Raw genomic sequence first — 26,471 nt, 5'->3', positions numbered from 1 at the left:
TACCGGTTTGGTTTTTAAATTTTTGCTTTTCCTCAGTGCTTTCCTTAGTTTTACCTTTAATTCTCCTTTCCCTTTAGAACTCAAAGGTGCACATTCTTGATACTGAAAGTTTTGAAACTACATTTGGCCCTAAGTCTCAGAGGAAGCGGCCAAACCTATTTGCAAGCGATATGCAGTCTCTCGTAGAAAATGCTGAAATGTCCACTGACAGCTATGACAAGGGCAAGGATCGTGATTTGGTAACTGAGGATACTGGTGTGAGGTATGCTGTCAAAGTTTGCATGAGTCTCATAATTTTCTCCTCTGCAACAAAATGTTTTACCTATTTTGCCTGTATGAAGGGTTGATATAGAGAGTTCTCTTGTTCCCTTAGACCAGAAATATTGGTGGAATTCAGTCCAGTAGGAAAACTATTTAGGATGGCTTGATTGTCACAGATCTCTTCATTCCCCCAAATAAAAATAAATGATATTTTCTTCATCATTATAATAGTAGTGTATCCCATCATAGACAAATTAGAAAATACAGTTAAGTTGAAAAATGAAGCAAAAAGAAAATAATTCATAATTCCATTATTTCATTAAAAGCATTGTTAATACTTTGTTAACAATTAACCACTGAGTATTTATGGTGGCCTCTGATCCTCTGAAGATAACATAGAAAATTATGAACCCACATAAAATAGTGGAATTTTTTTTAAAGTTGATGGATCTTTATTTTATTCATTTATTTATTTATATGTTGTGCTGAGAATGGAACCCAGTGCTTCACACATGCTAGGCAAGTGCTCTACCATTGAGCCATGACCCCAGCTCCAAGTAGTGGAACTTTATTGTTTTGTTTTCATTTAGTTTTGTTTTGGAGCTGAAGAGAGGAATAGTCCATAACTCTCATCAAATTCATGTAGGGGATCCATAACCCAAAGAAGGTTCAGAATCAGTCACTGATACATATCCTTTTAGGTCTTCCTTATGCTCATTTTTTATTTACAAATATAATACCTTACATCTATTTTAACTTGTCTTTTATTTGTGTTTTCCTGTGTTATTGAGAATATATTTGCTGGGTGTGGTGGTGCATGCCTGTAATCCTAGCAGCTCTGAAGGCTGGGGCAGGAGGATTACAGCTTTGAAGCCAGCCTCGGCAACTTAGCAAGGCTGTAAGCAACCCAGTGAGACCTGTCTCAAAATAAAAAGTGCTGGGATGTGGCTCAGAGGTTAAGCACCCTTGGGTTCAATCCCTGGTAACAAAAATATAAGAACAAAACCAAGCCAGCCTCAGCAAGTTAGCGATAGATATCCTGTCTCAATATTAAAAAATAAAATTGGTGGCTGGGTGCAGTGACACATATCTGTTTTTGCTTGGCCTCAAAAGGCCAGACATTATCCCTAGTGGGTCCAAAGCTTGTGGCTGACAGCAGTGAGGTCACCTCGCTGCTGTCACTGGACAATGCCCCTTCAAAACCTCCCTCTAGTTAGAGAAACTAATGGTAATGAAGAAAGGCAAAGCTATTTTTGTTTTGTTTTCTTGGGTAAATGTTTTTGAAACTAGTAAATAAACAGATTCTTAAAAATGTCATTTATCGAAAAAATGTCCTTACTTTACATAGTATCTATGGAGTATAGATGTGATTCAGATCCTGCCAAGGATATTTCATGATTCTTTGACATTGAGCCTCATTACAGCTGGTTAGTTTTTATTGTAGTGAAATATACCTAAAATTTACCATTTTAAGCTAGGAATGGTGTCACCTGCTTTTAATCCCACTCACCTTGGGGGGCTAAGACAAAAGGATCACAAGTTTGAGGCCAGCTTCAGCAACTTAGCAAGGCTCTGAGACCCTGTCTAAAGATATAAAAGGTCTGGGGATGTGGCTCAGTGGTAAAGTGCCCCTGGGCTCAATCCTTGGTATTTAAAAATATATATATATATATTACCATCCTAAGTACGCAGTTCAACAGCATTAAGTACATTTACATTATACAATCATCACCATTGCCCACCTCCCAAACTTCATCCCACTGAAACCATGTGTCCTTTTAGTGCTAATTCCTGCTCCCTTCTGCCCAAGCCCCTGTTAACTACCATTTAAGTGTTTGACTCACCTACGTACCTGCCTCTTGTAAGTGGAATCATGCAGTATTTGTCCTTTTGTTCCTGCCTTATTTCACTTAATGTCTTCAAGGTTTATCCATGTTGTATCATGTGCCGGAATGTCTTTCCCTTTAAAGCTAGATAATATTCCATTCATGTGTTTATCATATTTTTGTTTATCCACTCATCTATTGATGGACACTTGGGTATGGTTAGTTTTAAAATTCAATCTGGGAGTCAGCCATGGTGGCACATGCCTGTAATCTCAGCCGCTTGAGAGGCTGAGTTCAAAGCCAGCCTCAGCAACTTAGCAAGACCCTGTCTCTAAATAAAATATAAAAATGGCCGGAGATGTGGCTTAGTGGTTAAGTGTACCTGGGTTCAATCCCCAGTACAAACAGACAAACAGAAAACTTTAAAATTTAGTTTGCAGATTAGGGATGTGGCTTAGTGGTAGAGTGCTTGCTTGGCATGTATAAGGCCTTCAGTTCAATCCCCAGTACTGCAAAAAAAGAAAACAAAAACATTTCTCTGTAAAATTGTTTTCAGTCCATCTCTACTGGTTTTGATACCATTTTCTCTGATATGTTGACTTTTCCCTAAAACATCCTTTTAGTCTTGATAGTGCTTCTTTTGCTCATTTGGAGTGCTTTCTTGTTTAGAAATGAAGCCCAAGAAGAGATCTACAAAAAGGGACAGTCCAAAAGAATATGGGGTGAGCTCTACAAGGTAAGACTCTAATATTCTCACAAATGAGTGAGTGATTTGTGCCCTCATGAGCACAGATTTTGATATAGGGATGCTGTGTCACAGTACAGACTCTGTGACCCATTCTGTCCTCTATCCCTCCCAAAGAAACCAGGATGTTGCAGCCAGGCACATACTGCCTTTGTTGTAAGTGATCACATTTTTTTTAAATAATGTTTTTTTAGTTATCAATGGACCTTTTATTTAATTTATTAATTTGTCAATATGTGGTGCTGGGAATTGAACCCAGTGCCTCACACATGCCAGGGAAGTACTCTTCTGTGGAGCCATAACCCCAACCTGTAAGTGATTGCATTTTAAAAATTTCTTTTATAAGAGTAAAAGCTACCTTATGCATTCATATATTTTCTGTTGATAGTTAGATTTACTATCAAAATGGTGTTCTTATTTAGATTCATCTTACATGCTTAGAGCCACATGAGAAGTTTTAAATTAGTCCAGCTGTTTTGTTTTATAGCTGAGAACTCTTATCTGGAAAGAGTTAATACCCTACGAGCTTGTTGGTGCAAAAAGCCTGATCCAAACAATGCTTTTTAACTGGTTGAGGTATTGGTTTTATTTTGTTTTAGTTGTATATAAACACAATACCTTTTATTTATTTTTATGTGGTGCTGAGGATTGAACCCAGTGCCTCACATGTGCTAGACAAGCGCTCTACCACTGAGCCACAACCACAGCCCCTAACTTGTTGTGTTTTGAGTCTGTGTAATAATATTCTAGGAAGAAAGTCCTTTAAGCATAGTCTCATAATTAAACAGCATCATAATAGGAAACTAAGACTATAAAGGTAAATTAAATAATTTCGTTTTCTAGAAAAACACACGAGACTTATAATACTAGAAACTTATGGAAGTGATAATCTCTAGTAGTTATGAGATGAAATAGGTCTTATCCAAGTTGGCTTTCCTATTTGAAATTTGTTAAGTTTCAAATAGTTACAGGTTGAAAAATCTTGAATTTTTTCATCACTTGCCCACATTCAAGTGTCAGATTGAGGTTGGCTAGCATCTGTTCTCACCAGACTTGAGTTGTGGTTGTCTCTAAATATTATTTCCTCAGTTTTTTTAAATGTCATCTCTCTTTAATTTTCTCTGTACTGTAGCAAACCATTTCTATCTCTTGAATTCACAGGTGATAGATTCATCAGATGTTGTTGTTCAAGTTCTTGATGCTAGAGATCCAATGGGTACCCGTTCCCCTCACATTGAGGCTTACTTAAAAAAGGAAAAACCCTGGAAACATCTCATTTTTGTGCTCAACAAATGTGACCTTGTTCCAACCTGGGCCACAGTAAGTACAGCTACTGATAAAACACAAGACTCTCAAGGCCACTCAGCTCTTGTACACTCTGAGTAATCTGTTAACACATCAGTTTCATGGCCTCTAGGCATTAATACATTAAGGTATTGCACTCTTGAGCACATTAGTAGTTTTTGGAGTGTTCTTACTGAAACAACCAAAGTGAGCTTCACCAATGGTGGGTAGCAGCAACTCCTTTTGTTCTCTGTCGTCTGTAATGGGACAGCTGCAGGGCCCCCAAGGACAGGCAAGTGTGTGCCCTGTCAGAAGGCAGCAGCTGCCATAGCTACTAGCCTGCTCCACATTGCGTTCCATTAATTGCATTTAGTAGCAATGAAGGCATTTTTGGAATATTGTTTTTGTGGTTATGAGACAAAAGACAAAACATTAAAACAATTAGACTTGAAAGAACATTTCAAAGAATTATAACTAGCATTTTCCCTTAGGCAACAGTGCATTTGAAACACAATTCAAACTGTAATTCAAGCTTTGATTCTTCCACATGTTATAAATAAACAAGCTCCAATTTACCAGTGTATTTTCTTCTTTCCTTTTAGAAAAGATGGGTTGCTGTCCTCTCTCAGGACTATCCTACCCTTGCCTTCCATGCAAGTCTCACCAACCCCTTTGGCAAAGGAGCTTTCATTCAGCTTCTTCGGCAGTTTGGAAAGGTATGAAGACCTGCTCTGTTGTTCTAGGAGTTTGGTAGCTGGGAGTTTGTGTGCAGATCACTTACCGCTGTGCATCAAAAGTTGCCAGCCTCGCTTCCCTCCATGTATTCTAGAGATGTAAAAATGCGTAGAGCCTGTGAAGTATGAGGAATCCTGAGGTGTTTTCTCACTCCACCTTTGCCCCACTCCTAGATTCCCTTTCTGCCACATTCTGGTCCGGTGGATGTCTTCCCTGCACTCTGTGTGTCCACGTTATAAATAAACAAGCTCCAATTTACCAATGTACCTTTTCTTTCCCTTTAGAAACGATGGGTTGCTGTCCTCTCTTTCTTTGGTTTTCAAGGCCTACCTTGCTTCTTCCTCCCTCGGGGCCTATGTATCATCCTTTGGCCTGGAGAGGGCGCTGCCCACATTTAAGCCTCAGATGCCAGTTGTCATGGATGCCCTGGGACCAGATCACTCTCTCAGATGTCTTAAAACTTATCTTCATGCTCTTATCTGTAATTGTGTGTGTGTTTTTGATTAATTCTACCTGTCTTCTAATGAAAAACACATGTCACCTGTGCCACCCTTTCCCTCTTCCCAGAAGGAAACACTTCCAAGTACTCTTGGCCATCATTTCTGGTATTTTTCTTCATGTTGTTAACACATGCCTATCATTTGATCTTTTAAACTTCCCTAATTCTCTTCCTTGTTTAAGATACTTTTAATTTCCTACTCTGGAAAGTGAGAATTAGATGTGTGTGTGTGTGTGTGTTTGTGTGTGTGTGTGTGTGTGTGTGTGCGCGTGCGTGCGCGCACATACATTCTGAGGGTTGAACCCAGTGCCTATGCATGCTAAGCATATGACTATAACACTGAGCCATACTTCCAGTAGTGATTAGATTTCTTACAGTCACCTTCCCTCCACACGTACTTTCCTCCTCCTGCTTTCCCTATAGAATTGGACAGTGTTGGACCACATCATTATTCAATCAATGTTTATATTGTTATGTTTGTGTGAAACACTAGTATAGCTGAGTCACTCTGATATGATTAGAATTCCTTTCTGATGAAAACCTTTGTTTTTCTCTGGTGTTAATTTCTTCTTTTTATGTTTGTGTCTATTACTAATAGTCCAGAGATGCTCTGGTAGAGTGGGAATGTGTCCACATGTAACAGGATCTGCCTTGGTGGCCAGCCCTTGGTCCTCCCTCCAGTTGACAGGAACTGACTATTCCTAGGCCTGCTGTGGTCTTCCTGGGATTTCCTTTCACTATCTTCATTCCCAGGGCTCTTTCCTATGTTGGATCACTTTTATTCTTGTTCAATTTACTCCTCCTGTTTTGTTTTATGGTGGGTTTTTTTTGTTTGTTTGTTTTTTGATGTGGGTAGGGGGGATACTAGAGATTGAAGCTAGGAGGTGCTGAGCCACATCCCCAGCCTGATTTTTTATGTTTTATTTGGAGACAGGTTCTTGCTGATTTGCTAAGGCTGGCCTTGAACTTGTGATCCTTCTGCCTCTGCCTCCCGAGTCACTAGGATTATAGGCATATGCAACTGTACCATCCTGAAGGAATTTATTACTTGTGATAATGAGACAAAAGACAAAGCATTAAAACAGTTAGACTTGAAAGAACATTTCAAAGAATTATAACTAATTCTTTGAATTAGTTATAATTTTATTTTCTAAAAGTTACCTGAGAATTTATTTTTTAAAAGTTACCTGAGAAGGGATGCTTCACAAGAACTGTTTTGTTTTGTTTTTTTACAGTGTCTTGCTAAGTTGCTCAGGGTGCCCTTGAACTTGTGATCCTCTCGCTTCCACCTGAACGGTTGTGATTATAGGAGTGGGCCATTGTGCCTGTCTTGAGAGGGAAACTTTGAGAGACCTGTCATTCTGTCCCTGTTCTCCTGTCACACTGTTGTGGCATCACTGCATTGCCTTCTGGCTTCCTGTGTTGACATTGAGAAGTCAGAGGCCATTCTGTCTCCTAATCCTTTGTGGCTGTGATCTTTTTAGAAAATTTCTCTTTTGGAATTTCACAGTATTGTGTCTGAAGCTGGGTCTTTTATTGTGGAGTGAGCTAGGCATTCCATGGGACATTCAGCCTGGTATTGTCTGTTTCTTTGAAATTTTCTTTTCACTATCCATCATCTTTTTCTCATTCGGGAATTTGATTTTTACCTCTTGGCTTAATTCTTGAATTTTCATATCTTTTCTTGATTTTAGTGCTTAATTATTTTGCTCAGTTTTCTTGAATAGTTTATCTAATTGTTCTGTCACAAAATGTATTTTTTTCTGATCACTCTTAATTTTTAATTTCTGAAAGCTCTTACCTCTTTTCCCTACCTCTTATACACCACTTTACATCTATAATATCCTCTTTGTCTCTCTGAGAATGTTAATGATAATGGTGTTGTCAAGTTTTCCTTATTCCCAACGTTGACTTTGTTGGCTCCAAGTTTCTTTGTTTTACTGTCTTTTCTGCTAGTCATGTTTCAAATGGTTATTCTCCATATTTCAGAATACTTTACTGGTGTGGTGGTATGAGCCTTTAATTCCAGCTACTCAAGAGCCGAGGCAGGAGGATGGCCTAAGCCTTGGAATTCATATTGCCCTGATAAAATAGAAAGATCCCATAAGGCACCAAAAAATGATTTTTAAAAAAATTTTTGGCATAGTGGCTTATTGACTGATAGATTTCATTGTGGGGTGATTAGATAGTGACCCAGATATTTTGTTGTAAAACAGATGTCACTTTTGATAGGTCTTTTTTTCTTATGGTTGTATCTCTAAAACAGTCTTCTAATTTCTAGCCCTGGCAGGTATATAAACCTGGCTGCCAGCTAAATGTGGTAGGGAACACCTGAGATCCCAGAAACTTGGCAGGTTCAGGCAAGAAAATCACAAGTTCAAGGCCAAACTGAGCAACTTAATAAGACCCTGCCTCAAAAAAAAAAAAAAAAAAAAAAGTTTAAAAAGGGCTGGGGATATAACTCAGTGATAGAACACCTCTGTATCAATCCCTAGTACAGCTGCTGGGTCGTGAGCTCTCTCTGGGAATAGGAACAAGATCTCACTGTTTGATACTTAGGCTTTGAGTGTATGACTTGGGAAACAGCCTTTTGCAGCTGGTATATTTAAAAGGATCCATTTCAGGTTAGAAAATAAAACATTTTCAGACATGCAGGGTCTCAAAAATCAGGATTTCCTGAGGACCTGGACTTCTTGGGGAATAGAGAAGCCATGTGCTTGTGCTGAGTGAGGGTGGGGAAAAAGGGGTTTGGCCACTTGCCAGAGCCGGGCCTTTGGCTTTTAGTCCTCTTCTCAAAGGTACCCAACATTTAATTTCAGAACTTTTTGTTATTCCTTGAAATTACCATTCAATTTTTATGAATTTTTTCTTGCCCTACACATTGTTAACCTTAAAACATTCAAGGATAATTTCATGTGGATACCGAGGAAATGACTTGCCTCTGATTTATTAATCAATATTTGTGTGTAGCTCACTGAGGCTGTGTAGCTGGTATGTGTCTAGGCTTCCAATCACGTACCAACAGGTTGGTGCTATACCCTTCAGATCAGCAAATTAACAGTTTATCTTAAGGGATATTCATGACTGAACAGATGTGGTGTGTATTCCCTTTTTGCACAGTTGCACACTGATAAGAAACAGATCAGCGTGGGGTTCATCGGCTACCCAAATGTTGGCAAGAGCTCTGTGATAAACACACTGCGCTCCAAGAAAGTTTGTAACGTGGCCCCCATTGCAGGTGAAACCAAGGTACGTCTGACTTGGACTTGACTTCCGCGTATTTTATTTCTGTCATGGGTGATTGTTTCAGACATAGGGATTTCTGTCTCTCCCCCTTTCACTTTTTCTTTTCTTCTGGGGATCAAACCCAGGGCCCTGCACATGCTAGGCAAGCATGCGGCCACTGAGTCACACCACCAGCCCCATCTGCTTTGCTTGGATAAAACCACTGTTGGCAGTTTAGTTCTCCATATACTAATTTTGAATGTACCAGGGGTTCTTTGTTGTTGTTGTTGTTGTTTGTTTTGCTTTCCATTTCAGTAAGACTTGAGCATACTTCTTATGCCACTGTGTAGCTTTGGTGTAATTTAGTTAAGGCCATTTATATTTAAGCCTATTTCAAATTGTCATACCAGCCTTTTACTTTTTTTTTGGTGGGGTGGGTACTGAGTGAACTCAGATGTACTCAACCACTGAGCCACATCCCCAGCCCTATTTTTTATTTTATTTAGAAACACAGTCTTACTGAGTTTCTTAGCACCTTGCCATTACTGAGGCTGGCTTTGAATTAGTGATTTTTTCTGTCAGCCTCCCAAGCTGCTGGGGTTAAGAATTCCTGGCTGAGCCTGGTTGCACATACTCATAACCATAGCAACTTGGGAGGCAGAGCCAGGAAGATCACAAATTTGAGGCCAGACTCCACAGTCTAGCAAGATAGTTGTCTCAAAAATAAAGCCAGGCATGGTGGTACAAACCTTTAATCTTAGCGACTCTGGAGGCTGAGGCAGGATGATTGTACGTTTGTGGTTAGTCTCAGCTATATAATGAGGCCCTAAGCAACTTAGGGAGACCATGTCTCAAAAATAAAAGAACTGGGGATGTGGCTCAGTGGTTGAGAACCCCTGGGTTCAGTCCCTGATACAAACAACAACATCAACAAAATGGTGGGGTGCTTGGAATGTAGCTTGGTAGTAGAGCATCTCTGGGTTCAGTCCTCAGTAACACACACCACAAAAAAAAGAAAACTCCACCTTCTGGTAGAATCCGAGAGTTGGGGGGCCAGGGAACAGAGTGTTTGGGGAATAGCATGGTTCGGTTTAGAGGTAAAGAGACAAACAGTACTCTGCTTCCAGGCCACTTTAAACCCAGAGAATGGTTCACTGGGTGTTTCTGTGTGATGCTAAATGAAAATCCTGTCTCTGCATAATTTTTGCACTCTTAGCTGATGAAACCTGGGTCCTTGGTGGAAGTGTTGTGGGTGTGGCACAAACAGGAGAAAAGCACTGGATTATCCTGCAGTTTGCTTTGCTTTGACTCCTCCCTTCACTCTGCGCTTCTACTGCAGCAACCGTGCGATTGTGTGAAGTATATATAGCTCTGAGCATTTGACTGAGGGGTGTCTCTGCTTTCAACTGCAGGTCTGGCAGTACATCACCTTGATGCGGCGCATATTCCTGATTGACTGTCCAGGTGTGGTTTACCCCTCTGAGGACTCGGAAACAGACATTGTGCTGAAAGGAGTTGTGAGTAATTTGGTCCCAAAGCCTCTGTTGCCTTTTGGGAAGTTTCTTAAGGAACACTGGGAACCTTTGCTTTCTTCCCATTCACAAGGCAGTTTCGGGTCAGCCTGTCCAACCAAACTTCAGGCACATGATGCTGCACAGGGCAGCCTCTCTCTCCACTTCAGCCTGCTTGAGGAGTTAGTGAAACCATGAGCATATCTGGTCAGTATCATCTGTAACAGAGTTTGTAGTTTACACACAGGATCCAAAGGGAAGCAGGGCCTATTTATGTTCAGTGATAATTCATCTTAGAGGGTTTATGGGTTGAGTCATTTTGGAGCCCAGTCATTTCCTCACTTGTTTCTGAATACAATCAAAAATTCTGAAGGCTCCCCTTGACCTTAACCATGCATCCTGTGTACATTCTTCCCTTCCATTCTTAAAACAATTCCATTCTTTTCGAGTTCTGGGATTGGCAGGCTGTTAACTATTTCTGCAAATGGGTAGCAGGAAGCATTCCATGGTCAAACTGCTTGTGGAAGCCACAGAGTTTTGGTGAACTGGTAGAAAAGTTAAATTCTGGGCTCCATGGCTCTGGTATTTTCAGTGGTGCTTCCTGCTGCCAGCCATATGTAGCCATCTCAGAGAGAGGCTCCTGGCAAGTCCACTGGCCCTGTGATACTGAAAACTATTTCATGTTATGAAGAACACCAGAAACTTCCCTACCTCTTTACAAGCAAGAGATTTCTATGCACATGTAGGTTCAAGTTGAAAAAATTAAGACTCCTGAAGACCACATTGGTGCTGTCCTTGAGCGGGCAAAGCCAGAATATATCAGCAAGACATACAAGATTGATTCCTGGGAGAACGCTGAGGACTTTCTTGGGAAGCTCGCTTTTCGCACTGGGAAGTTACTAAAGGTGATCCAGAGTCTGAGAGAATTTGGGCTGCTATACACTATAGGCATGTGTGTGTTTGGTGTGGAACTATTCTGTGTGCATTGTGTGAACAGTGTAAAACTTACCAAAAAGTGATAGCTGCGACAGCTGAAGTGCCCCCAAATTGGAGGTGGCGTTGTTCTTTGAATTTAATTGGGAATCTTTCCTGACATTTCAGGGTGGAGAGCCTGACTTGCGGACTGTGGGTAAGATGGTTCTCAATGACTGGCAGAGGGGCCGGATTCCTTTCTTCGTCAAGCCACCCAATGCAGAGCCACCAGCTGATCCCCAGGTAAGAATATGGTGGACCCAACTCTTAGAAAGCGTGATTGTCGGCTGGGGATGTGGCTCAAGCGGTAGCGCGCTCGCCTGGCATGCGTGCGGCCCGGGTTCGATCCTCAGCACCACTCTCTCTCACTCTCTCTTTAAAAAAAAAAAAAAAAAAGAAAGCGTGATTGTCTACTCCAATGTGGTGTAACTTCTGGTTGCCTCCCTCAGTAGAGCATCTTTCTTTGTGGTAGCTATCTCAGCTGCAGTGTCTCATTCCAGAGTGCCACTACCATAACATTTATTTGTTTGTTTATTTATTTGAGACAGGGTCTGACTAAGTTGCTGAAGCTGGCCTCTAACTTGGGGTCCTCCTGCTTCAGCCTTCCCAGTTGCTGTGATTATAGGCATGTATCACTGTGCTGGGCCCGTGACTATATTTATTTTTTTAAAAAAAATTTAGTTGTAGATGAACATAATACCTTTATTTTATTTAGGCATTTTTATGTGGTGCTGAGGATCAAACCCCATGCCTCATATGCTAGGCAAGTGCTCTACCATTGAGCTACAGCCCCAGCCACCACCACCCCCACCCTTCCCCGCCATTACTTTTTGAGAGTGGTGTCAGAGACTAATAAGCAGAAATAAAATAGGAGATCAAGCTTAAATACCAGCTTACAGGGCCTTAGGAAAGAAGGCTCATTAAATATAAGGGATCTTCTGGTACCTCTGTCTTTTCTTCTGTATGAGGAATAGAGGCACTGCTAAGATTCATTTGTTTAACAAACATTTGTTAGAACCAACCATGTGCCAAGTGCATCATACACACCTGTAATCCTAGCAATTTGGGAGCTTTGAGGCAGAGAAATTACGAATTGGAGGCTAGCCTCAACAATGTAGTGAGGTCCTATGCAATTTAGCAAGAGCCTGTCTCAAAATATAGAATGAGCCAGGTGTGAGGGCCCACTCCTGCAGTCTCAGCAGCTCAGGAAGCTAAAGCAGAAGGATCACAAGTTCAAAGCCAGTCTTAGCAATTCAGCGAGACCCTCTTTCTAAATAAAAATCAAAAAAGAGCTGGGGTAGTGGTGCCCCTGAGTTCAATCCCCAGCACCTAGATAGATAGACAGAAAGAAAGAACTGGGGATGTGGCTGGGTGTTATGTGCCCCTGTCTCTCCTGGTCCTGCTCACAGTTCATCATGTAGAGGTGATGCTTATGGAAAGAAATCTTAGATTTGGAGCCTCTGACCTGAGTCAGGAAACTCCCTGGTTCCCTGACTTACCGGGACAGTGAGCTGCCTCAAGGTTCAAGGCTCTTTTTAGGGCCTGTTTCAAAACTCAACCAAGTCTCTTGAAGTGGTAACTTCAAATTTTGCTTCTGTTTGGGTGCTTATAGTTCTGGTTTCCTTTTAAAAATACTATTTCCAGAGTTGTAGTTGTAGCTAGATAATACCAGTTGGAACATATCTGAAGTGATGTTGATGAATTTTCCTTCTTCTCTCCCCTACTACACACACACCCAAATTCTGTGCAGAATAGCTCCTCTCCCTTTTTGTTGTATATTAGGTCATTCATTTGTTGAGACATTCACTCACCTCCACTCCACCAGTGGAGGATCTGCTGTGGCCCGAGCCCTCAGGGTACTGGAGATGCTGTAGTGATTAGTGGGAGGGTCCTGATATTCCTCTGTGTGTGTACGCGTGTCCCCAGATATGTGTCATTTCCCCACACCAATTCTGCAGTTCTCTAACACCAGCTGTGTGTCCAGCAATTTCATAGGATTCTTATACTAACTCTTGGAATTAGTGTGGACCCCATGGGTTGAGAGCTGTGTCCCACAAGGTTGCTCTCACTTCAGTTGCCAGTGGGATTCCCAGACAACTCCCACTTAGGCCCTACTGATCGCACATTTAGGGGATCTAAGATTTGATAATTTTCTGGAACAAAACAGTTTAGGAAGGTGCTTGCTTTATGATTACCAATTTATTACAGATGATAGAAGTAAGTAAGGGACAGCAAAGTGAAAGAGATGCCTGGAGCATGGGTGGAAGAGCAGGGAGCTTCCGGGTGCTTTCATGGTCTACAGGCACGTCAGCCTGGAAGCCCTTGAGCCCCATCAGGGAAGAATGGTTATGAGGCTTCATTACACAGACACATTGATCAAGTCAGTGGCCATTGGTGATTGGGCTCCAGCCCCGCCTCCTTCCCCAGAGGTTGGGGTGGGGCTGAAGGTCATGCCTTTGTCTTTCTGGAGACCAGCCTCCATTCTGAAGCTACCTGGGAATCCCATCATAAGTCATCATATTAACTTAAATGCAGGTGTGAGGGAGAGGGGCTTATGAATAGCAAAAGAAACCCTTGGCCCTCAGGAAATGCCAAGATTTTTAGGAGCTCTGGGGCAAAAACTAAACGTTATCTGTCTCCTTAAATACATAAAAAAATGTAACAAGAAGTGTCATGTGCTATGAGGAAAACTCAACCGGGGTAAGGTGTTAAGGCAGGCAGAAAAGTTCTCCTGTGAGTGGGGAGCTTGGGACGGGTTTCTGAGAAGCGGCTTTCTAGCAGTGAACTTCAAGTTTGGAGCCTTTCGGGTGTCTTGGGAGGAGAACATTCCAGGCAAGGGGAGCAGCACAGCCAGAGCACCTGAGATGGGGTGTCCGTGGCCTGCGCAGAGTGCTGGAGAGAAGTGGCTGGCTGAGTCGGAGGGGCAGGAGGCTGGGTCTAAACCAGCTGGAAGTCTGTGTGCTTGTGAGCCTGTGGGAAACACTGGACTTACCTCAGTCCTTCTTTCCTTTCTAGTCATTAAGTTTAGGTAATGAGTTCAATTAATTCTTAAGAACTATTCTGCTGGGGCTGGGGGTGTAGCTCAGTGGTAGAGTACTTGCCTAGCATGCAGAAGGTCCTGGGTTCCATATCTAATCCAGCCCCCAAAACTATTACATTCTCCTACGCTGTGATTTTTTTCCTTTCTTTTTCTCTATTGGTGAGGCAGAAACCTCTTGAACTTGAAAGCTAAAAATTGCCTCACTAGAAAAATGGACAATTCTCCTGGATTTTACAGATTCCTGATGTATTTAGTGCTTTGCCACTGGTTCTTTTTTCTTTTTTTTTTGAGCTAGAGATTGAGCCTAGTACTTGGTGCATGCTAGGCAAACACTCCACCACCAAGCTACTTCCTCAGCCCTACATACCTGTTCTTCTTTGGGAAATCATTTGAGTTCTGTGGAAAAAAAAAAAAATCCAGTTATTCCAGCATTCTTGGACTTTCTTTTAAGACACGTCCTCCTCACATGCCTCTCCTGGTCCTGCTCACTGTTCAGCTCTTGTTTCATCTTCATATGGTGGCATGTGCTTATCTCAGTAGCTCCATGTTCATCACAGTACTCTCCAGGAACATCTAGGGAACATTACCTGTCTGTACTAAATGATCGATTGGTTTTCTCTGGTTCAATACTGTTAAAATGGGTGCATCTTTTAGAAGTGCATATCAGTTCCTTTGATCCTTTGTTTCTGGGTCTGACATATATTGGCTTAGAATAGATGAAGGATGTGACTCAAATGTAGATATTTTCCATACTTCTCTTGGTTCTAAGATGTTGGCTGCTCATTCAAGAGCAAGGTGTGAGCTCAGGCATTTGCTTCCTTTTCTGATTCTGTTTCTCTCCCGGCTTCTGCTCCTTCTTGGCCTCAATAGCTTCCACCACCCTCATCTTTGGAAATTACCACAGAAACAACCCAGAACAACCCAGAAGAGGAAACCACAGAAACTGTAGGTAAAGGGTCAGAATCCGTCATTGAGGGAAAAAAAGAAGAGGACAGTTCCTGCAATGCCAGCTCAGAGATGCAACAGATCCTCACACGGGTTCGCCAGAACTTTGGCAAAATCAATGTAGTGCCCCAGTTTTGTGGGGATGACCTGGTTCCTGTGGAGGTGTCAGATATTGAAGAAGAGCTGGAGAGCTTGTCTGCTGAGGAGGTGGAAGAAGAGGAGCAGCCAGGGGAGGAAGATGAGGCCGAGTCTTACCAGGAGTCCCTGGAAGAGCCAGGGCAAAGTGACACCAAAGCAGTCATTAAAGCCCTGGATGAGAAGATCGCAAAATACCAGAAGTTTTTAAACAAAGCCAAAGCTAAAAAGTTTTCAGCCGTCAGGTAATATTTTCACCATTAAATGAATTGAATTTGTTCTTTTCCCCAAAACTTGCCACAAGTATGGGAAAGGGTGTTTTTGTTTTTAGTGCTAGGGGTAGAACTTGGGGCCTGGAGTGCACTAGGCAAATGTTCTACCACTGAGCCTACCCACCCCTGTCCTGGCAGTACATGTGTGTGGGTGGCGGTCATTGCAGATTAAGAAGAAATCGTGTGAATCTTGTCACATTTAGCTCCCTGAAGCATGAGAAAATTAGTTATCCAGTATCTTAGAAATGCCCAAGGAACTCCACCAACTTTTTCCCCTGGTGTTAACCATGCAAACAGGAGTGGAGTTTATTTTAGAGGTTGTTGCAGGTCTCCAAGACACCCTGCTGCGGGTGACTGAAGAGAATATTAGGCCGCTTCATTACTTTGCTTTTCTGTTTCAGAATATCCAAGGGGTTAAGTGAAATGGTTTTCGCCAAACCTGAAGAACAGAGAAAATCATCTAAAGAAGAAAATGATATAGGTGAAGATACATTATTTAAATGTGATTTGCATCTTTAGAATTTTGGGAACCTAAGTGGAACTTCCAGGTGACCTCTACTGGCATCCACACAGATACATGACCTGGTTCTCCATAGTATTAATCATACAAATTGGGTTATCTGCTTCTCATTGTTCACTTTGTCAGGATTAACTTGGCAATTCAGGAATCATCTTTCTAAGAAGGGTACAGTGTTAGTCTAAGAATCTAAGGGTGGGTCCACAGACAAATTGGAGCAGGGACATTACATGAATTTGTTCTTGACCCCTTCTGACTGACAGCTTCCACATCAGGAGTGTTTATGTGACACGAAAGCAAACCCTGCTATAGTCTGTGGGGTCTGACCTGGCCTGGCACCACCCCCACCCCCCCACCCCCCGCCTCGTCCTGCTTTACTGTATGCTGTGCTCACCTGCCCCATCCACTGGCCACCTTCCTCCTCCTCTCCACCGTGGAATTCAAGGGCAAACTTTGAATAGGAAATTCCTTTTTTTTTTTTTCCATGTGTGTTTTATGTATCATTTAGATCCAGCACCTACTAAAAAGGGAAGGAAGCGGAAGGCTCAGAGGGAAGAAGAACGTTCAAGTAAAACTCCAAGGACACTTACATCTAAGGAAGTAAGTGCTTTAGTTCCCAAGACCCAGGTGTAGAAAGTAGGGAGAAGTGCAGTTCTCAGGATGCACTTTCTGAAACAAATGTGGGTCTAGAGCTGAATCCTAGGAACCCCAGACCTCAGCTACCTGGTTGAAGTCACTTAAATAGGGTCAAGAGGTGGCCAACTGGACAGATGTCATAAGTCCATGGAATTTGTTCCTGGGTACTGTCTTCCACTTTGTGACCTACCTTTTGGAAGAGTTGGTTTTTTGTGTGGTCCCTGGGAGATGACCTGAGGAGCAGAACTGGCTAGGGAGGCAGATCACTGACCTCCATGAGAACAGCTTTGTGACCGTGCTCTGTGGAGCTGGAGCAAGCCCACCAGGGAGAACAGATTTTCAGGAATGCCACAAAGGATTCAGACATCAGAGGTGGGGTTGGGGGCTGGACCAAATGTGAATCAGGAAGGGGTCAACAGGTCTGTGTGGGGGACCTCTCTTTAGCCCTGTTTCACTAGTTGCAAGGGAGGTGGAGTGGTAAGAGACAGGCTCCTGTTTTATGACTTTCAGCGCTTGATTGGGTTTTTCTTTTTTTTTTTGCAGCGAAGGCGAGCAGCACGGCAGCAGCAATCCAGAAAAGTTGGTGTGCGCTACTATGAAACACACAACGTGAAAAATAGGAACAGGAACAAAAAGAAGACCAATGACTCCGAGGGACAAAAACACAGACACAAAAGATTCAGACATAAGCAGTAACATGTAAAAAAATTGTTTATTAAATTATATTATACAAAAATATACAATTAGAAATTGTAGTCATTTTCTTCATGCCCACTTGGCATTTCTAAGGACACAGTGCACGTGTTCTGAGGCTTGACAGATGCAGCCATTTACTGGTGCCGGTGAAAATAAAGCCCTCAGCCCTACTGAGTTCCATCGTCAAGTCCATTGACCTCTCCAAACACTTGAGTCAGCTCTGAGTTCCTCCAAGTGTGCCTTTGGCTGGCTGTGTGCTGAAATGGGGTCTGAGATGCACAGAGTGCAGAATGGTAATTTCCTTTGAACTGCCAGGCAGCAGCGTGTGTGGAAGCTCAGAGAGCTGTAGCGTGTTTCAGAGATGTTTGGTATACCTGGCCGTACTTTAAGATATGAGAAAAAAGCTCTGGAAACTTTTGACCCTCATTAAGTGGACCCATTTAGGACATGCATGCTTTGCTGTCACGAGTCATGGGACCACAGACCTCAGGGAATAGAGTTCTTTCTCATGAAGATGGCAGCACAGGCAGGTCACTTGAGTGGACTTATAATTCCTCAAGACACTGGGTATGGGTCAAAGCTGTGGCTTGCAACCTGAGATTAGAGTGGTGGGGTGTGCTCTAGGAACACAGCTCTTGTGGGACTAGTTTTCCCAGTGAGCCTTGAAGCCCTAATCTGGAAGGGTGTTATGTTAGAGCTCTGCCAAGGAGTCAGTCTGTCCTTGCACTTCAAGGGATACTGAGTGGCATTGCAACCCCGTGAAATGGTAGTGCCTTCCTATGGAACCAGACTTGGGAAACTTAAACTGCATGATGGATGTCACCTGGCTTGCTGTCCTGGTCTGCCCAGAATTAAGGATTTGTGTCACTAATTCAATCCTCTGGGTCTACAGAAGCTGTCTGCCGGCCATACTCTGGTCATTAATAATTAGCATGGCCCCTGGGCACAGTGGCATATGGTTGTAATCCCAGCCACTTGGGAGGCTGAAGCAGGGGGATTGCAAGTTCGAAGCCAGCCTCGGCAACTTAGTGAGACCCTGCCTCAAAATTTTAAAAGACTAGCTCAGTGGTAGAGCACCCCTAGGTTCAGTCCCCAGTACCATGCACATGCACACACGCACACACACAAAGTAATAGAAACTGCATACAAGAGACGGTTACCTCTCCAGTTGTTTAAACAGGTAACTATGGGGATGTGGAGTTAGAGTTCAATTTTTCTGCAGAATAAGGTGAACGATGTCTATGGGAGGGAGGAGCTGAAGTGTGCACAGCTCACAAAGGACACTGGGACTTGGATTCCTTTCCAGCAAACATTTACTTCCTCCGCTGCCTGGGTCTGCTGCTGCCGCTGTTCCCTGAACTCTTAGACTAAGGAAGAGATCCAGTTGATGTGGTGGGTGGGGATGAGACCATACAGCAGAAAAACAAAGCTCCAAAATGAGTTACCAAAACTGCATTGGTTAGGAATGAAAATGGAATGACCGAGGCCAGAGAAGCCCCAGTTAGGATACAAGGGAACCTGTGAACCAGACATTTGAGAGACAGGAGTAGCTTCCTTTGGCCACAGATGGATGGTGGATGAGATGGGAAAGCAGTTCCTTCTCAGTCTTACTATTTGAGTTGGCGAATCTCCTGGTTGGCCCACAAGTTGCATACCGAGACTATCAGGGTCACGCCACCCTCTTGCCTAACCAGGAGCCTGGTTGCCAGACTGTAGGTGTCCCATGACACTGGGGCAATAGTGTGACTTCTGACAAATGTGTAGGTGGTGGTCAGGGGAGGGGATGGCTTGTTCACTCAGGAAACTAGCTTTTTATTACAAAGGGCTTGTGATGGGGTGGTAGTGTTCGCTGAGACCCATATGGAAATTATCACTTCTTTGGTGCAATAATGCCTTCCAGTTGGGCCTGAAAAACAAAACAAACCATTAATGCTTGAAGCTTGCAGCCTAACACAAATAGCTGAGAGGTGATAAAGTCTTTGGGAAGAATAATCCAAATGCTGCCACTCCAAGTGTTCTTTTCTCCCCCCTTCATTCTCACTCCATATTTTCGGGATTAGCTGGTTTCTGGCTTGGCGTAGTCTTGTTACACCAGGAGAAACCAGAACTGTCCTGGTTTCCATACAGTAATAGCTCAGTGTATAATATAAAGCATTGAAAAGGAAATTGAATAAAAGTTGTTGAAATAGTGGTTTTTCATTGCTCAGATTTCAGGCCTGAATGTGTCTGCTCTTTGGTTTAGGATCCTGGGATCTCTGCTGGGACCAGAGGTTTGGGAAGCAGCAAATTATCAGCCACTAAGACAACTTGACACCCAATTAGAGAAAATTGCTACCAGTGAGTAGGGAGCTGTCCATCTTGTAGGTAAAGCTTAAGACACTTGGGAGTTATTTACCCGGCTTCTCTGGTAGCTGGTACAATAATTTACTATCATGGTATGTGAACAGATCTTTAAGTAGGTCTATCCTGGGGACTGCAAACACTGCTTTATTTGCAGTGCAGCTTTGAGCCAATAAAAGAAACTCACTTCTAAAGAATCCTTCACCCTGAGGATTACAAGGTTGCTCTTGAATGTTAAAAAGATGCTAAGGTATTCAGCTTCGGAAAACCGTGTAACTAGGACTTACAACAAAGGAATATGGCGGATAAAGGAAGATGGCAGATAGGGAAGCAGCTTTCAGGGGTAGCTAGGTAAGTGATCACATTGCTGTGAAATTTTCCAGCTTTACCAAGGGTGCAGTGGTGCACACCTGTAATCCCAGTGGCTCAGGAAGCTAAGCAGGAGGATTAGGAGTTCAAAGCCAGCCTCAGCAACTTAGTGAGGCCCTAGGCAACTCAGGGAGAACCTGTCTCTAAAATACAAAAATGGGCTAGGGATGTAGCTCAGTGGTTAAATGCCTTTGGGTTCAATCCCTGGTGCAAAATAATAATAATAATAATAATAATGGAATAAAGAATTCTTGCTTTTCTTTAACTCTTTGGTTACAAGAATCTTTTCTGATGGTGGTTAATACAAAGGCTTCTTTATCACAAATAGCTGGCCTTTTTGGTTTGTGGAGCCAACACACCTGCTGATCTCAAGAATGTAAGCTCTCCTTGCGATTAGGGAGGAGGCGGCCAGGGTTGTGGGAGAAGTGGCTCAATGTCAATAGGCTATGCATCTAAGAGAGTGCCTAGGGCCTCAGCGGACACCAGGACTTCAGGAGGCCTTGTTGAAGTTTTCTGGTTCAGCAGATGCAGGGAGTGCCCAAACATTTATTTCCATAAGCTGCCCCCGATGAGGATGATGCTAGTCTGGGGTCAAACCTCTGAAAATCTTTGGCTCAGTCAGGGAGCATAAGGTTGCAGAGGCCAGTGACTAGCCTTCTGTTGGACCAACCTTTCCCACCAGCATGGCTCCCAGCACCTTATATAGATGGGAGCATGTCACCAGTTCTTGGACCCTAAGTAAGGAAGACCATCTACAGGGGGGTGCTTGAGACCGAATGCCTGGGGAGGTCCTCAGCTTTTTTTTTTTTTTTTTTTGGTACCATGGACTGAACTGAGGGGCACTCGACCCCTGAGCCACATCCCCAGCCCTATTTTGTATTTTATTTAGAGACAGGGTTTCACTGAGTTGTTTAGTGCCTTGCTGTTGCTGAGGCTGGCTTTGAACTTGTGATCCTCCTGCCTCAGCCTCCCAGGCTGAGGATTTCAGGTGTGCGCCATCGTGCCTGGGAAGGTCCTCAACTTGAAGTGGCTCTTCCTCCCAGGGGGCTTTCCTTCTCTGTGCATCCACTAACCTGGCCTTCTCTGCTTCTGCCCCAGACATGGAACCCCAGTAGATGCCAGGAGGACAGTCAGCCCATGAAGGAGAACTCCAGCTTTGAGGGGAGGGCACCTCTACTTTCCACCCTATCCTCCTCTCTGGGGTTAGGTGACTTTTCCCAGGGCAAAAAGTCTTCTAGAGAATCAGGCTGATGTGTCATGGGGTCAGAGTTGAGAATGGAGCCCATCCAGAGCCAGAGGGATGGAGGACCCTCGTCATGGGCCTGCCCCACCCCAATGTCAGCTTCCTTTACCCCATGGAAGTGTGTATGGACCAACACGTAAAGGCCACGGGGACTGTCCAGCCCATGAGGCTGGGGACCAGTGCTGTGGGAGCACCGTGACCTGGGCCTCCATCACCTTCAGCTGCTGATTTGTCCGCTTCAGGAACTGAATCTCCTCATTGTGCTTCTTCTCCTCCACCTGTCGCCGCTCGGTCTCCCGCTTCTCAGTGGCCTCGCATTTTGCCTTTTGCTCGTTCACTTGCCTCTCCAAGTCTCTCTTTTCCGTTTCCAGTTCTGCAATCTGAGGGCACAATACTCAGTCATCCTGGGATGTTGCCCATGGATGGGTGGTGTGAGAGCCTGGGTGGTGAGGACTTGGGACACCACAGCTGTCCAACCTGACATTGCCAGGGTATATACTGCCACCAAGTGGGAGGTCAGTGATTGGCACGGAGCATCATCAGGGAGACCAGCAAGCCAAGACTATGTATGTGGCTGGCTGTTACACCCAAGCAAGGCCCAGAGTCATGAATGTGAGGAGGGCACCCTAGCAGCCAGGATGCAGCGCGGCAATGACAACAGAGTGGCCCTGGTATCAACAGAAGAGCCTGAGGGCCAGGGGGCATGGTAAACCCTACTCACTTTCTTCTCCATGTCTGACTTCCCCTGCTCAGCCTGCAGCGCCTTCCTCATGCCAAACGCCACGCTGCTCTCGTACAAGGTCTGGTAGGCAGCGATGGTCATGCGAATCTCGTCCCGGACTCGCAGTAGCAGCAGCCCCCTCTCTGCACAGTTGATGGTCACCTCCCGGATCAGCTCATCTTCCAATATGCACATACGCAAGATCAGAAAGGCAGGGGCAAGGGGACATGCACCTTGCCCATGGCAAGCCACCTTCTTCTTGGAAGGGCCCTAGGATGTGTTCTCTCTTGGAGCTGAGGTCTCAGGGAAGGCCCTAATGGAGGGCACCTTCACTGGCCCAAGAGTCTGCCATGCAGCCACCCCGTTCCATTTAGCACAAGGAACAGCACCCAGCCAGCAAGAAGGGGTTGGCCAAAGCACAGGGAGACTAGGAACCCCAGGTTTGTTTGTGATAGTGGGTCCCCCTTAGCTAGAAACTGGGAACTAATGCAGAAATCTGACTTTTTCGGTGAGAAGATGGTGGCCATTTTAAAGCAGCCCCTTTGGCTGGACTGATCTGTGGCTGAGAACAGCAGGGTCTTAGAGCACACATAATCACCTTTTTTTAATAACTTTTATATTTTTAATGTTTATTTTTTAGAAGTAGTTGAACATAATACCTTTATTTTTATTTATTTTTATGTGGTGCTGAGGATCGAACCCAGGGCCTTGTATGTGCTAGACAACACTCTACCGCTGAGCCACAACCCCAGCCCTTATTTTTAGCTCTTTATTTTTATGTGGTGCTGAGAAACAAACCCAGTGCCTCACATGTGCTAGGCAAGTGGTCTGCCACTGAGCCACAACCCCAGCCCACATAATCTCCTTTATAAACATATAAAATCTCCTTTATAAAGCTGGAGGGTCAACCACAATCATAGTAAGACTGAGAGGAGCTGCTCAAGAGTTTAGAGGCAGTGTGCAGATTAGAATCCAGCCACTGGACACCTCAGGGTGGCAGATTTTAAATCTCTTGTGTCTACTGATGGACAACAAATTAGTTTTGCAACATTTTTCTGGACTGAGTACTGAATGCTGATGGATATAAATACCAAACATTAATTTTTCTGATTAAAAAATTAGCTCAGGGCTGGAGATGTGGCTCAAGCGGTAGGGCGCTGGCCTGGCATGCGTGCGGCCCGGGTTTGGTCCTCAGCACCACATACAAACACATGTGTCCGCCGAAAACTAAAAAATAAATAATAAAAAATTCTCTCTCTCTCTCTCTCTCTCTCTCTCTCTCTCTCTCTCTCTCTCTCTTCTCTTTAAAAAAATAATTAGCTCAGTGGAACAGCACTTGCATAGCAAGCATGAGGATCTGGATTTGACCTCCAGCATTATAACAAAAAACAAAACAAAACAACAACAACAACAAAAAAATGTGCTTATTGTGACTATCTTTGAAAAGGCCAAGATTTAAAATGGAAGCTCTTATTTGACTCCAAATGTGTGAGAGATGAAGAAACCAGATCATCAGAGTACAGTGACTGGCAGGTGGGGGCCTGTTGGGACAGGTGGTTGGGAGGGGGAAGGAGTTCCACTTGGCAGTTATTGGGTGGGTCAAGAAGGGTGGAAAGAGGTGATTTCAACATGGGATGGGCTTCAGCTCAGAGGTGCTCAGAGCCAGATCTGTGCTGAAGGGAAGGAAGGAGGTGGGGGTTGTGTGGTACCCACCCCCACCTCGCCCACTCACCAAAACACTGTGAGTAGAGCTCCCTGCGGACAGGGCAGATGCCCGTCTCCCTGGCTTGCCGCTGCTGCAGCTTCAGGTCCAGCTGCTCCTGGAGGTGCACCACGTCCATCCTGGTGCTGGGGGTGCTGGACACCTGCTGGATCCATAGCTGCGTGTCCTCCACCCACTCCCTGCGGCACAGACACAGCCACGCTGAGCAGAATCCACATGCTTGAGAGAGTTCTCAGGACATCAGCAGAGAGATCTCTTTGTGTTCTCGGCCTGAGCAGGAGTGAGGGGCAACTCTGCCACCAAGCCACCAGAATCCCTCACTCCACTCCTGTGGTGTGGGTTCCAAAACCATACTTGCTTTGCTGCCCCACAGAAAAGGATCTGGGGAACAGGGCAACGTCTACTCCCCAGGTGATCTTCATGAAATCATCACCACTGCTGCAGATTTTACCCTCCTAACATGATTTACATTGTGTTGCCTGATCTGTGTGGAAGGCCCAGTGGAACTCTCCACTGACTTAAGGAGTAAGAGACACAAGATTCCATAAACCTTGTGCAAGCCAGAAAGAGGCAAGTGTATGTGCAGGGGTTGCGGAGGATCTTGACGGGCTGTGCCTGCATGGGCTACCCACAGGGAACTTCACGGTGGATAACAACCAGGGTCTGGAATCACCACATAGGAGACGTGGCGGAGAGAACTCCAGTGCTGCTGGTGGGAGGGGATCAGCTGACACATCACTTCCCTCCATTGAGCTCCTTCTCAGAGGAGATGGATCTCTGTTTGCCTGTTTCCTCTTTTCATTAAAGCCTTAAAAACTGCTGTCAATATGTTACATAAGAACAATACATTTCATAAGAGCAGTTGAGGGGCTGGAGATATAGCTCAGTGGTAGAGTGCTTGCCTCCCATGCACAAGGCCCTGGGTTCAATCCCCAGCAACACAAAAAACAAACAAACAAACAAACAAAAAACAGGAAGGCTTCACCTGGAAGAAATGATATTTCTTCTGATAGAAGAAATGAAGGGAATAGTAAAGGAAGAGTATCCTTGGAAGTGAGAACAGCAATTGTTAAGGCCCTGAGGTGGGAGAGTGATTGAAGTGCTTCAGAAAGGCAAGTGGAGACCTCTGGGGCAGTGAACAAGAGAGAAAATGGGGGATATCATGGGCCAGGCCATTCTACATCTTTGAAGCTACTGTAAGGACTTCAGGCTTTACTCTGAGTGAGGTAGGAGGTCATTACAGGTGGAAGACTTGGTCTGATCTGATTTATGTGGAGAACACTGTAGAAGCAAAGAGTGGAAATAGGGTTTTTAAACAGGCCATCGCAAGTAGTATGGGTGACAGAGACCAGGGACAAGATGGCAGAAAAACTTGGTGAAAAGTGGTTGGCCCAGGGAGATAAACTGAAGGTGAAGTCAAAAGAATTTCTTGAAGGATAAGACAGGTGGCGTGAGAGACCGAAAGCATTGAAAGGCAACCTGTGTCTCTAGCAGAAAGAAGACTGAGATGGGGCAGTGGGAAGAGGAAGAAACTGTGGTTTCATTTGGACATGTTGAACTTGAGATGCCTATGGGACAACTTGGTGAAGGCACTGAGGAAGAAGTAGACTATATGGTCTGGAATTTAAGAGAGAGGACAGGGCCGAAAAAACACATTTGGGATCCATCAGTATACAGAGGGCATCTAAAGCCATCAAACTGGCTGAGAACACTCAGGGTAGATTTAAGGTTTCCCACCACCCTCCCAGAGTCCAGCCATGTGCAAGTTCTAGGAGCTCTAAGAGGCAGGAAGGAGATACCAGCCAGGAACTAAGGCAAAGTGCCTCTCCCTGCATTTCTAAATATTCTGGGATATAAAAGCCTTCTCCCAGTCATTGTTCATTTTTTTTTTTTTTTACCTTGGGGGCAGGATGGCATTCAAGATTTCTTCTGCCTGCTTTGTAGGATCTGGGATACAGGAAGTTGAGGGGAGCTTGGCTTTGGGCGGCTGTGGGACTGGACCTGAGGGTCCAGGCTGCTGGGGGCTGACTTTCAGAGGCCGAGCCTAAGAGGAAGGAACAGGAGATATTTCAGGGATTCAGCTCCACACAGCCTGGTCCTCTGGATTGCTCCAGGTCTTCTGCCAGTCTCTCCATCCCAGCCTACTTTTCTCATCTGTCTGCTCAGCAGAAATGTCTGAGCTGAAGCCAGCCATGAAGAGTCTCTGGTCCCAGCCCAATGACTGAACTGATGTTTCTGGCTCAAGTGGTCGGTCACTGCTATAGTGATGGGAAATCACTGCCTGATCTACTCTTGAACCCAGCTACCATGAACAACAGCCAGCTTCATCCATTTCCTTGTGACTTCTGTCTCATTCTAAATCTCTGCTCTAGAGTCACACCCAACATTTGGGCCTTCTCTAGTGTATGCTAGCCAATTGCTCTACCACTGAGCTACATCCCCAGCCCCATCGGGGCTTCTTGCACCGCTCTCCCACCCCTCTTCCCTGACCCAATTCCCTTTACTGCCAGTCTCTGCAATTCTTGTCCCTTGGGGTTCCCGACCTTCGGCTCTGAGATCTGTCTTTCCCCGTTGAAGCTTTCAGGTCCCTCATCCCCTGAAACCCGTCCTTACTTTGGGGCTCCGTTTCTCAGTGTTCCGGCTCACCAACACCGGGGTGTCATACTTGAGCAGAGAGTCAGCAGGGGGAATCATGCCGGCGGCTGGGACGGCGGCTCAGCAGCTAGCCCTCTGGTCCGGGCCTTGTTTACGGTAACCACGGAAACCCCCTGGCCAG

General features: G+C 44.5%; 2 protein-coding genes across 2 annotated transcripts in view; one reads left to right on the top strand and one right to left on the bottom strand.

The window, feature by feature from the left end:
• The window catches only part of Gnl2 (G protein nucleolar 2), a 24,509-nt gene extending 7,163 nt beyond the window's left edge, over positions 1-17,346 (top strand). Inside the window, exons 5-16 of the mRNA XM_005317831.5 lie at positions 78-262; positions 2,757-2,823; positions 3,994-4,152; positions 4,719-4,832; positions 8,471-8,599; positions 9,988-10,092; positions 10,833-10,991; positions 11,188-11,301; positions 14,969-15,423; positions 15,852-15,931; positions 16,476-16,567; positions 17,147-17,346. Coding sequence (XP_005317888.1) covers positions 78-262; positions 2,757-2,823; positions 3,994-4,152; positions 4,719-4,832; positions 8,471-8,599; positions 9,988-10,092; positions 10,833-10,991; positions 11,188-11,301; positions 14,969-15,423; positions 15,852-15,931; positions 16,476-16,567; positions 17,147-17,299 — 1,812 coding nt within the window. The 3' untranslated portion in view covers positions 17,300-17,346. The remainder of the gene's footprint in view (positions 1-77; positions 263-2,756; positions 2,824-3,993; positions 4,153-4,718; positions 4,833-8,470; positions 8,600-9,987; positions 10,093-10,832; positions 10,992-11,187; positions 11,302-14,968; positions 15,424-15,851; positions 15,932-16,475; positions 16,568-17,146) is intronic.
• Dnali1 (dynein axonemal light intermediate chain 1) lies at positions 17,297-26,471 on the bottom strand. The gene is made up of 6 exons (XM_005317830.4): positions 26,309-26,471; positions 25,594-25,739; positions 23,705-23,874; positions 21,973-22,151; positions 21,467-21,631; positions 17,297-19,205 (listed from the first exon to the last, which is right to left on the bottom strand). The coding sequence occupies exons 1-6, from the start codon at positions 26,387-26,389 to the stop codon at positions 19,170-19,172; spliced, it is 777 nt and encodes a 258-aa protein (XP_005317887.1). The 5' UTR covers positions 26,390-26,471; the 3' UTR covers positions 17,297-19,169.

Source organism: Ictidomys tridecemlineatus, chromosome 11 (assembly GCF_052094955.1).
Source record: "Ictidomys tridecemlineatus isolate mIctTri1 chromosome 11, mIctTri1.hap1, whole genome shotgun sequence".
NCBI classification, from domain to species: Eukaryota; Metazoa; Chordata; class Mammalia; order Rodentia; family Sciuridae; genus Ictidomys; species Ictidomys tridecemlineatus.
This window is presented reverse-complemented; position numbering and strand designations above follow the sequence as displayed.

Bases quoted from the DNA above. Each gene is read 5' to 3' on its own strand.
- Dnali1 (XM_005317830.4), bottom strand. From the start codon at position 26,389: ATGATTCCCCCTGCTGACTCTCTGCTCAAGTATGACACCCCGGTGTTG. The intron at 23,875-25,593 runs GTAAAAAAAAAA...TCTGTGCCGCAG, and splicing joins AATGCCATCCTGCCCCCAAG to GGAGTGGGTGGAGGACACGC. The intron at 21,632-21,972 runs GTGAGTAGGGTT...TTGTGCCCTCAG, and splicing joins AGTCAGACATGGAGAAGAAA to ATTGCAGAACTGGAAACGGA.